At 38.8% G+C, this 12,808-nt stretch overlaps 1 protein-coding gene across 1 annotated transcript in view; it reads right to left on the minus strand.

Moving 5' to 3' along the window:
- cacna1c (calcium channel, voltage-dependent, L type, alpha 1C subunit) overlaps positions 1 to 12,808 on the minus strand; it is an 880,695-nt gene that overhangs the window by 488,141 nt on the left and 379,746 nt on the right. The window contains exons 11-14 of the mRNA XM_060902748.1: positions 3,416 to 3,442; positions 2,857 to 3,017; positions 2,431 to 2,656; positions 594 to 795 (exon numbers count right to left, since the gene is read on the minus strand). Of these exons, the coding sequence (XP_060758731.1) occupies positions 594 to 795; positions 2,431 to 2,656; positions 2,857 to 3,017; positions 3,416 to 3,442 (616 nt within the window). The remainder of the gene's footprint in view (positions 1 to 593; positions 796 to 2,430; positions 2,657 to 2,856; positions 3,018 to 3,415; positions 3,443 to 12,808) is intronic.

Genomic DNA, 12,808 nt, shown 5'->3' on the forward strand with positions numbered 1-12,808 from the left:
CTTGGACACAGAGCTCTGTGAACAGCCAGCCTCTTTAGCAATGACCTTTTGTGTCTTGCCCTCCTTGTGCAAGGTGTCAATGGTCGTCTTTTGGACAACTGTCAAGTCAGCAGTCTTCCCCATGATTGTGTAGCCTACAGAACTAGACTGAGAGACCATTTAAAGGCCTTTACAGGTGTTTTGAGTTAATTAGCTGATTAAAGTGTGGCACCAGGTGTCTTCAATATTGAACCTTTTCACAATATTCTAATTTTCTGAGATACTGAATTTGGGGTTTTCATTAGCTGTCAGTTATAATCATCAAAATTAAAAGAAATAAACACTTGAAATATATCAGTCTGTGTGTAATGAATGAATATAATATAAGTTTCACTTTTTGAATGGAATTACTGAAATAAATCAACTTTTTCATGATATTCTAATTATATGACCAGCACCTGTATATCAATGTCTGACTTCTAGAAAATGTTTTCAGGCAATCAAAACAAAAACTACACTTCACCAAAACATCCAAAATATTGCACAACATTATCACTACTTGCATGTGACATTCATTCTCTGTATTACTTTTAGCAAATTTTCATGAAAGGTACCTGGAAGACTGTGAGTAAAGACTGGGGGAAGTTGTCAAATGTGCTTCGACGTGTCTCATCAAAGTTGAACTTCCCACCAAACAGTTGCATGCCAAGCAAACTAAAAATAATGATGAAAAGGAAGAGCAGCAGCAGCAGGGAGGCGATGGAGCGGACAGAGTTCAGCAAAGATGCTACCAGGTTGCTGAGAGAGTTCCAGTACCTGAGTTCCAGTGCACAATAATGTTAGTACACAGCCACACTCAGAATAACAGTTCATAACCATTACATGTTTTATCCTTTATGTTCTCTTCTGGTGAAATAAGACTTAAAAGACGTTAGGCTGGGGTGCCTCGCTCAAGGGCACCTCAACCTAATGCGGCGCCATGTTAACTTAACCGCACATCTTTGAACTATTATAGTAACAGGAAAACAACAGTAAAATATTATTCCAATATAAACAGTCCATGTCCTTAATTTAATTTCTCTTTTGAAAATGAACAATTACACACTGTGTGTTAAATTATACAAGTATATAATTAACTTAAATAATAATGATGTAATTAATGCATAAACCCCTTCATTAGGAACACGTGTACATCTGCTCATTTATCATGGGCAACACAGTGGTGTAGCACTGTCGCCTCACAGCAAGAAGGTTCTGGGTTCAAGCCCAGTGGCTGACGGGGACTTTCTGTGTGGAGTTTGCATGTTCTGCCAGTTTCTGCATAGGCTTACTCTGGGTGCTCTGGTTTTCCCCACAGTTCAAAGAAATGCAGTTAAGTTAACATGGCACTGTGTTAGGCTGGGGTGCCCTTGAGCGAGGCACCTAACCTCCAACTGCTCCCCAGGCACTGTTAGCATGGCTGCCCACTGCTCCAGGTATCTGTGTGTGTGTGTGTGTATGCGCACATGTATGTGTGTTTTCACTGTTTCAGATGGATTAAATGCAGAGAGGAATTTCACAAGTGTACTTGTGATGAATAAAGTTGTTCTTTTTCTTCTTTATGTAATTATCCAATACGCCAATCATGTGGCAGCAGAACAATGGGTAAAAATCATGCAGCTCAAGAACCTTCGTTAATATAAGTTTTTTTGACCTTGGCATGGCTGTTGGTGCCAGGCAAACTGGTTTGAGTATTTCTGAAGCTGCCAAACTACTGGGATTTTTATGCAAAACAGTCTTTAAAGCTGACACAGAATGGTGAAAAAAAAGACAAAAAAAAATTCAGTGGGCAAAACATCTAGTTGATAAGAAAGCTCAAAGGAGAATGGCTAGACAGGTTCAAGCTATCAGGAAAACTACAGTATTTCTTTACAACTGCATTTTGGTTTGCTCAACACTTCAAACCTTGAGGTGGATGGGCAACAGCAGCAGAAGATCAGTGGTTTCAACACCTGTCAGCTAAGAGCAGTAACTGGGGCTATGGTGGGCACAGGCTCACCAAAATGGGAGTTGAAGATTGGACAAACATCACCTAGTCTTTTTCCAATTTTCAGCTGATCACTTTCCATGAGCTTGTTTCCACTGTAGCCACATGATGGCCTGATTGGATAATTGCAAGTGTACAAGTGTTAAAAGTGCATAAATAAAGTGGTCAGTGGGTGTATATGCACAGTATGTCAGTTACATGGCCTATTAAACAATAGTATAAAATCAAATGAAAACTGCTTAGTTTTCTGGATATTAAATTATTTTATTTACTTATATTTGTTACATGCACACTCATGCCCCAGGCTAGCCTGCTGAAGAGATTAGTTCTAAAATGGATTTAATAAAATTGATATTCATATTCTTCTGAATATCCTGATTGACCTCCTGTCTTGAGTCACAATTTGCACACATTTGCAAACATACCTGGTGATTTTGAAGATGCGCAGCAGGCGCACACAACGCAGCACTGAGATGCCTAGAGGGGACATAATCTTCGTCTCCACCAGGATGGTCTCTAGTATCCCACCACACACCACAAAACCATCAAAGCGATTAAAAAGTGAGACAAAATACGCCTGCAGTCCCAAACTGTACATCTTCAAAAGCATTTCTCCAGTGAAGAGAGCGAGGAGAACCTTGTTGGCGATATCTGGAAACAAGAAATTTAAAGGCATAAGACACAAGGCAATTGTGGACAGATATTTTACCCGAGTGCTTAAGCATATAAAGAGTTTTCTCTAAGAACAAACTTTTATATACAATAAAGCTGGCTTCTCCAAAACCAAAGTATAGTTTTAACTATGTTCAATGTGGAGCTGTATTAAATGGGTGCATTTCATTATTTATCACCTTGTACATCAGTCAGCCATTGTGGTTGCTTATGATGTTCTGAAGCAATGGTTAGAGTATTCAGGAACACAAAAAAAATCACCAGCCAATAAAAGACATTCGACTTCACAGCAGCCCTACATTTACGCCGGCACAGACGATTCCAGCGACGAGAATATCGACTACAGAAAGACATACAGACAGACAGAAAATATGAAGGAATATAGAGGAACCTATTTGTTGTTTGAAGGACGTTTTATACTTCACACTGTAGAACATATGAATCACTTCAACTCAAAAAAACCTAATGGACAGTCTGGAATATACAGTAGGTACTCATTGTATAGCTGGTCTGAATTTGCAAAAAAATTAAATCAGTTACTCCCACAATTAATGGCTTATGAGAAGTTCGAGAAACTTCAGTCACAGTCTAACCATCACATTATGATACAGTGGAAAGGGCACAACATTCAGAATGAATATATGATATACACACAAACAGACACACATATATAAGAAACTTTAAAGGGGACCGTTAGATGGCAAACCATTCTTTCAGACAGTGAGAACATGTACTAACCTGAATTTGGATTTGGAGATCCTATTTCTGGAATGAAAAGCAGAATGGATTATAACAGGACAAGGACATTATGGATGACATCGTCAACAAGGTGAGAGACAGAACACAAAAACGGCAGCTCCTAGTTCAAAACATAGGCACACGAACAAAATGTCATTTTCACTTGGAGTGATTATGAATCAGTGTCCTTATGGCCATGCCAGCAGCTGATTAGCACCCAAAGATCATGAGAACAAGGAGAAGGAAGAAAATGCAAAGAAAGACAAGAAATAAGCAGTGAAGAGAGGCTATATAGGAACTGAAAATAAAATAAACAAAATAAAATAAATTTCTTTTCCATTTGTCTCATGTAGTATATATGAGGGTGGTATGCATTTCAGTTATTATATCAGTTTAGAACAGACCTAGACCTCATAAAATTAAGGAAATTACTCCACTCTTGGTCCTCTGGAACCACATGCAATGAATGTTATGTTTTGACAATACCTATGACAACATCAATTATAGCATGCCCTCCTCAATTACTGGCACCCATTGTAAATATTAGTAAAAAGGGATTGATGGATTAAAAATCCATCTTTTGGTGAAATAACTTTATCTTATACTGAAAAAAAGAAAAAAACATAACCTTGAATAGAAATAAATGTATTTAGAGGCAAAACAAATCCCTCACCAAGAAAAAATTATTTTCAACAACAACCCATGCCACAATTATTGGCACCCCGCACTCTTTTTACTAATCTTTACAAGGGGCACCGATAATTGTGGAGGGCTCTGTATGTACCAGTTACATCATATAACAATTCTAAATTGTTTGCATAATATCAAGAATATTGCTATATTTTTCTCATGAACATTAAATCATTAAATATCTTATACCAAAAAACATGAACAATGTTTATTAACTAACACACACACACACACACACACACACACACACAAAATATATATATATATATATATATATATATATATATATATATATATATATATATATATATATATATATATATATATATATATATATATTCTTACTGATGGGCAAACCATTAATATAAGAAATATTTAGGGGAAAAGTCAAAATTCATATCACATACTCTGTATAAAGTACTTGGCAAAAGTCTTACTGAATGTAATTTTTTTTAAAATACAAAGTCTGAGATGATTATTTTATAACTTGCAAGAATGGGTCAGGAAGAAAAAATAAACTGTACAAAGTGATTACCTGAGACTACTGCAGTGTTTTAAAGGCAAAGGGTTGTTTCTTAATATTTACTCCTTTTCTAGTGGATTATTTTTTAATGTAGAAAGGTTTAATTCTACATTGTGGCAGCAACGCAATGCATGAAATCAGGAAGACACAGGTCAAGAGCTTTGGTTAAATCACCATATCAAAGATCAAAATGGGAAAACTGATCACAGTAACTGTACAAACCAACCCAATTAGCTGACACTAATTGAGCTAACAAAAAGATCCTGTGCCATTGCTGTGTATGTCCAAGTTTCATCCATGCTTGGATTTGCTATGAAAACAGACATACATAATTCATCCACCCATTATCTATACTGCTTATCCATTAGGGCTGTGGCAGAAGCTGGAGCCAATCTTAAAATGGGATTTGATTTATAAATGGGCTCACAAAAGAAACTCACAATTTTCTCTTTTATTTTATTCAATAAATTTACAAATTAATACTTGAAATTTTGCAATTCAAAATTTTGACTCACATTCAAACAAGCTATATTTAAATTAATATGTGCCCTTACAGGCTTTTTATCAATCCTGACATGCCGCAATTCACCAAAAAATGGACACAATATCCTACCTGTACTAAACTGTATAAAATCACATACTTTCTATTTTAGACTGTTACTGAATGCTACTAACCGGTTTTCTTATTACAGTTAGTGTTTTGATTTTAAAAACCTCTCATGTCAACTTCAAACCTACCAAAAGGTCTGTTTTGTGACCCAGCCTTCTGGAATTTCTAGATTAGTAAATACAGTGGTGCTTGAAAGTTTGTGAACCCTTTAGAATTTTTTATATTTCTGCATAAATATGACCTAAAACATCATCAGATTTTCACACAAGTCCTAAAAGTAGATAAAGAGAACCCAGTTAAACAAATGAGACAAAAATTTTTACTTGGTCATTTATTTATTGAGGGAAATGATCCAATATTACATATCTGTGAGTGGCAAAAGTATGTGAACCTCTGCTTTCAGTATTTGGTGTGACCCGCTTGTGCAGCAATAACTGCAACTAAACGTTTCCGGTAACTGTTGATCAGTCCTGCACACCAGCTTGGAGGAATTTTAGCCCATTCCTCCATACAGAACAGCTTCAACTCTGGGATGTTGGTGGGTTTCCTCACATGAACTGCTCCCTTCAGGTCCTTCCACAACATTTCGATTTGATTAAGTTCAGGACTTTGACTTGGCCATTCCAAAACATTAACTTTATTCTTCTTTAACCATTCTTTGGTAGAACAACTTATGTGCTTAGGGTCGTTGTCTTGCTGCATGACCTACCTTCTTTTGAGATTCAATTCATGGACAGATGTCCTGACATTTTCCTTTAGAATTCGCTGGCATAATTCGGAATTCATTGTTCCATCAATGATGGCAAGCCGTCCTGGCCCAGATGCAACAAAACAGGCCCAAATCATGATACTACAACCACCATGTTTCACAGATGGGATAAGGTTCTTATGCTGGAGGCAGTGTTTTCCTTTCTCCAAACATAACACTTCTCATTTAAGCCAAAAAGTTCTATTTTGGTCTCATCCGTCCACAAAACATTTTTCCAATAGCCTTCTGGCTTGTCCACATGATCTTTAGCAAACTGCAAACGAGCAGCAATGTTCTTTTTGGAGAGCAGTGGCTTTCTCCTTGCAATCCTGCCATGCACACCATTGTTGTTCAGTGTTCTCCTGATGGTAGACTCATGAACATTAACATTAGACAATGTGAGAGAGGCCTTCAGTTGCTTAGAAGTTACCCTGGGGTCCTTTGTGACCTCGTTAACTATTACACACCTTGCTCTTGGAGTGATCTTTGTTGGTCGATGTAGCGGTTCGTAGGAGGGGGAGGAGCACAGAAAGACGGCAGGCCAGAATAAAGTTCCATAGTTATACTTATTTGTTCTTTTCAGACACAAATATAGTCCAGTCCTACAGAACACACCAGTTGGCTGGTTCAGGAGAGAATTGCCTTCCTCTGCTCTCTCTCTCTTTATATAGGGCGCGGTCACTGGGAAGACACACAAACACAGGTTAATTGACATCAGGTGTAGTGATTCTGCCACTTACCTTCCCTGACTCCGCCCTCCTGTCACAGACCGGTGCTTGACCACGCCCCCGCTGCCACAGTCGACCACTCCTGGGGAGGGTAACAATGGTCTTGAATTTCTTCCATTTCTACACAATCTGTCTGACTGTGGATTGGTGGATCTCTTTATAGATGGTTTTGTAACCTTTTCCAACCTGATGAGCATCAACAACGCTTTTTCTGAGGTCCTCAGAAATCTCCTTTGTTCATGCCATGATACACTTCCACAAACATGTTGTGAAGATCAGACTTTGATAGATCCCTGTTCTTTAAATAAAACAGGGGGCCCACTCACACCTGATTGTCATCCCATTGATTGAAAACACCTGACTCTAATTTCACTTTCAAATGAACTGCTAATCCTAGAGGTTCACATACTTTTGCCACTCACAGATATGCAATATTGGATCATTTTCCTCAATAAATAAATGGCCAAGTATATTTTTTGTCTCATTTGTTTAACTGGGTTCTCTTTATCTACTTTTAGGACTTGTGTGAAAATCTGATGATGTTTTACGTCATATTTATGCAGAAATATAGAAAATTCTAAAGGGTTCACAAACTTTCAAGCACCACTGTACCTTTGAATGTGTATTGATAACAGTATAAACTTTTTATAGAGACAGTACTCACCAGTGTGTTTAAGGTTGCTGTGTATGTATTGCTGACCACTTTACAATTCTACTTGGGAACCTGATGGACAAGGACTTTTGGCTCTCAGGTGCCAACTAGTCGATGTCACTTTTGATTCTTCCAGATGCACATAAGACACACAGGTGAGTTTGCTGTATGACACTTGTGTTGCTCCTGGTTCTGAATGTCATATAAAATCATTCACCATGCATCACAAGACTGCTTTGTGTTTGGCTATATCCAATCACTTGCATTACACATACTGTATGTTACTGCTAGAATAAATGTTCAAATGTTACAGTAGTCCTAAAATCTGGAATTTCACAGTATAAAGCACCGTTGACTAGATAGCTGCTCTTTCTGAAATGATAGTTAATCAGCTGTACATAAAATATAGGGGCACAGCTTTTAGACACTGGAATGTAAAGTGGAAAGCTAGTTCTTACAGAACCAAAGTAACTTACCTTTCTACAAAATGAGTATTTCAAACAAACACACCTGTGTCATATTAATTGTGTGTGTGTGGCATGTCTTGCAGTGACAGCTGAGGGCTTATATGGAAGGAGGAAGCAGAGAGTAGGGGACCTTCCCTGTGTGCCGTGTTTTTTTTTGTGTGTGTGTGTGTGTGTGTGTGTGTGTGTGTTTGAGTGAAAGTGTTGGAGCTGAAAAGCTTAAATAAAAATTATCCTACAATTATTATGCCTGTCCCATTGCTTCAGTGTTCTGCCTCATCTCAGAGACTTTTGCAGAGGTTTAAGGGAATTTATAAGTGTCATTGCAAGATGTGCAAATATGAGTGACCATCGGGGCCCATTTTCTGAAAAATATTTTGGCCACCCCAGACATTTGCCTGGTTGTCTCTCCTGATGGTGCACCCTTGGTTCTAATAATAAATAATCTCATCTCATCTCATTATCTGTAGCCGCTTTATCCTTCTACAGGGTCGCAGGCAAGCTGGAGCCTATCCCAGCTGACTACGGGTGAAAGGCGGGGTACACCCTGGACAAGTCGCCAGGTCATCACAGGGCTGACACATAGACACAGACAACCATTCACACTCACATTCACACCTACGGTCAATTTAGAGTCACCAGTTAACCTAACCTGCATGTCTTTGGACTGTGGGGGAAACCGGAGCACCCGGAGAAAACCCACGCGGACACGGGGAGAACATGCAAACTCCACACAGAAAGGCCCTCGCCGGCCCTGGGGCTCAAACCCAGGACCTTCTTGCTGTGAGGCGACAGCGCTAACCACTATACCACCGTGCCGCCCATAATAAATAATAATTTATTTTATTATAAGTGCCTTTCAAGGCACTTAAGGCCACCTTACAATACACAATATAAATCCACAAACAAGGCCTAAAATACAAAAATAAAATTGTGAAAGGCATTAAGTGCTGATGTCAGACAGAATAGCCCCTTTGGACATAATGTGCACAAATGTAAAAATGAAGTTCCATAGCATGAAGTTCCATAGGATTTTTCCTTGTTTCTGAAGGGGATAGGCAAGTTTGAAAAGGTGTGTCTTAAGGTGGGATTTAAAGGTTGGAACAGAATTAATATTATGGATGTCATGAGGAAGACAGTTCCAGAGGTAAGGGGCTGAAGGCTTTAAACCAAGATTGATGGAAAAAGACAGTCGAAGAGTCTGAGAAGGTGTGCAGATGTGAAGTAAGTCAGAGAGATACGGAGGTGCTAGCTTATGAAGTGCCTTAAAAGTGAGAAGCAAAATCTTGTAGTCAATACGGTATTTAACAGGAAGCCAGTGATGCTGCTGGAGAACAGGAGTAATATGTTCTATTGAAGGAGTTTGAGTAAGTTTGCATATTCTCCCCATACCTGCGTGGGTTTCCTCCGGGTGCTCCAGTTTCCCCCACAGTTCAAAGACATGCGGTTAACATGGGGCAGCCTTGGGCTGAAGTGCCCTTTAATAAGGCATCAAACCCCCAACTGCTCCCCGGGTGCTATAGCATGGCTGCCCACTGCTCTGGGTATGTGTGTGTGCTCAATGCTCATGTGTGTGCGCATGTGTGTGTTCACTGCTTCAGATGGGTTAAATACAGAGAAGGAATTTCACTGTGGCTTAAGTCTATGCTTAAGTGTATGTGTGACAAATAAAGGCTTTGTGTGTGTGTGTGTGTGTGTGTGTGTGTGTGTGTGTGTGTGTGTGTGTAATGATACAAGCAACTATGAACCAGCTGAAGTTTATGAAGAAGTTTGTGAGTAAGATCAGAGAGGATATAGTTACAATAATCAATGCGAGATGTAACTACAGCATGTATAAGAATAGCAGTGCTATGAGGTGTAAGAGACAGACAAACAATTAATATTGCATACTGGATGAAAATATGCAGATCAAGTTTTTTATAAATATATATATATTTACCAGCTGGGAGGTCCGTAACGTGAAATACCGTGACCGAGGTCTTAAAAGTACTGACCGAGGCCCTCTGGGCTGAGGTCAGTATTCAAGGCCGAGGTCATGGTATTTCACCATATGGACTGACCTTAAGCTGGTAAATAATATATATTTTTTTTCTTTACCAAATTCTAACAGAAAACGAGAGCACCCGAAAGGGAAAACCAAGCCAAGCCGCCATTTTGAATCCTCATTCACGGCTGTAATGCAAATTGCTTCCTCCTCAGTATACAAGTGCACTTCCATGGCAGGGAAAAATCTGCATTTGGCCACCTATGTAGTCCCCTATTTATACAAAATTGAGTCATTCAGGATTCAGCCATGTTTTTGCTCGACCATACAGTATTATGACCTTTATATTGCATAAATAAAGCCATTTGGTGAAACTTTGAAGAAGAGATTGTACTGGTTTAAAGTTTTTACCTAACGTAATATTATGTATTAGGATAACATGGTCCAAATTGGGCCTCATTAACTGATGAGATCAAACTATTCGCAAGTTAGAGGTTTTTAGCTTTCTTCTGAAATGTTTTATTTTATTTTGTCTTCCTCAGGGTAGTAAAACTCGCTTTCGCTGTGAACACTGTCGTTATCGCTATCCATGCTGTAAAATTAATGCTATTTTGAATCCTCATTCATGGCTGTAATGCAAATTGATTCCTCCTCAGTATACAAGCGCACTTCCATAGCAGGAAAAAAACTACATTTTGCTGCCTATGTAGTCCCCTATTTATACAAATAGGAGTCATTCAGGATTCAGCCATGTTTTTGCTCAGTGTTAGCAAATTACAGGTTTTTAGCTTTCTCCTGAAATGTTTTTCTTTTACAACCCTGATTCCAAAAAAGTTGGGACAAAGTACAAATTGTAAATAAAAACAGAATGCAATGACGTGGAAGTTTCAAAATTCCATATTTTATTCAGAATAGAACATGGATGACATATCAAATGTTTAAAATGAGAAAATGTATCATTTAAAGAGAAAAATTAGGTGATTTTAAATTTCATGACAACAACACATCTCAAAAAAGTTGGGACAAGGCCATGTTTACCACTGTGAGACATCCTCTTTTCTCTTTACAACAGTCTGTAAACGTCTGGGGACTAAGGAGACAAGTTGCTCAAGTTTAGGGATAGGAATGTTAACCCATTCTTGTCTAATGTAGGATTCTAGTTGCTCAACTGTCTTAGGTCTTTTTTGTCGTATCTTCCGTTTTATGATGCGCCAAATGTTTTCTGTGGGTGAAAGATCTGGACTGCAGGCTGGCCAGTTCAGTACCCGGACCCTTCTTCTACGCAGCCATGATGCTGTAATTGATGCAGTATGTGGTTTGGCATTGTCATGTTGGAAAATGCAAGGTCTTCCCTGAAAGAGACATCGTCTGGATGGGAGCATATGTTGCTCTAGAACCTGGATATACTGTTCAGCATTGATGGTGTCTTTCCAGATGCATAAGCTGCCCATGCCACACGCACTAATGCAACCCCATACCATCAGAGATGCAGGCTTCTGAACTGAGCACTGATAACAAAGAGGAGGTCATCCTTCTCCTCTTTAGTCCGAATGACATGGCGTCCCTGATTTCCATAAAGAACTTCAAATTTTGATTTGTCTGACCACAGAACAGTTTTCCACTTTGCCACAGTCCATTTTAAATGAACCTTGGCCCAGAGAAGATGTCTGCGCTTCTGGATCATGTTTAGATACGGCTTCTTCTTTGAACTATAGAGTTTCATCTGGCGACGGCGGATGGCACGGTGAATTGTGTTCACAGATAATGTTCTCTAGAAATATTCCTGAGCCCATTTTGTGATTTCCAATACAGAAGCATGCCTGTATGTGATGCAGTGCCGTCTAAGGGCCTGAAGATCATGGGCACCCAGTATAGTTTTCCGGCCTTGACCCTTACGCACAGAGATTCTTCCAGATTCTCTGAATCTTTTGATGATATTATGCACTGTAGATGATATGTTCAAACTCTTTGCAATTTTACACTGTCGAACTCCTTTCTGATATTGCTCCACTATTTGTCGGCGCAGATTTAGGGGGACTGGTGATCCTCTTCCCATCTTTACTTCTGAGAGTCGCTGCCACTCCAAGATGCTCTTTTTATACCCAGTCATGTTAATGACCTATTGCCAATTGGCCTAATGAGTTGCAATTTGGTCCTCCAGCTGTTCCTTTTTGTACCTTTAACTTTTCCAGCCTCTTATTGCCCCTGTCCCAACTTTTTTGAGATGTGTTGCTGTCATGAAATTTCAAATGAGCCAATATTTGGCATGAAATTTCAAAATGTCTCACTTTCGACATTTGATATGTTGTCTATGTTCTATTGTGAATACAATATCAGTTTTTGAGATTTGTAAATTATTGCATTCTGTTTTTATTTACAATTTGTACTTTGTCCCAACTTTTTTGGAATCGGGGTTGTATTTCTTCTTCCTCAGGGTAGTAAAACTCGCTTTTGCTGTGAACACTGTCGTTATCGCTATCCATGCTGTAAAATTAATTATATTCCCCTGAGAAATGCTGGCAAAAATTTATAAGATTTTTGATAATCTTATAAATAAATCTTATAAAAAAGATAAATGTTGACAAAAAATGCTATCATGTTTGTTGTTCTTGTGAACGAGCGAGTCGCCAGAGGTCTGTAACCAGGGTCCATAACTGGGGTCCGTATCGTAGGATACAGACCCGCTCGCCAGCCAATCAGAGTGCAGGATTTGGACCGCAAAAAAAAATAATAAATATGTACTTCAAAGTGTAGAGTACTGTCAAGGATGACACCCAAACCCTTAACCTGAGAGGAAGGAGAAACTATGATATCGTCAAAAAGAGAAAAGTTCATCAGAGGAAAGTTGTTAGGTTTGGCCAAAGTAGATTTACTGTAGTTCCAACAAGGAGAACCTCTGGTTTTTGTTTTTTTGTTTTTTTTCACTGTTAAGTTTGAGAAAATTAGAGGTCAACCAAGATTTAATTTCAAGTAAACAATCACAAAAGGAAGAGG

This window comes from Neoarius graeffei, chromosome 21, assembly GCF_027579695.1.
Source record: "Neoarius graeffei isolate fNeoGra1 chromosome 21, fNeoGra1.pri, whole genome shotgun sequence".
NCBI lineage: Eukaryota > Metazoa > Chordata > Actinopteri > Siluriformes > Ariidae > Neoarius > Neoarius graeffei.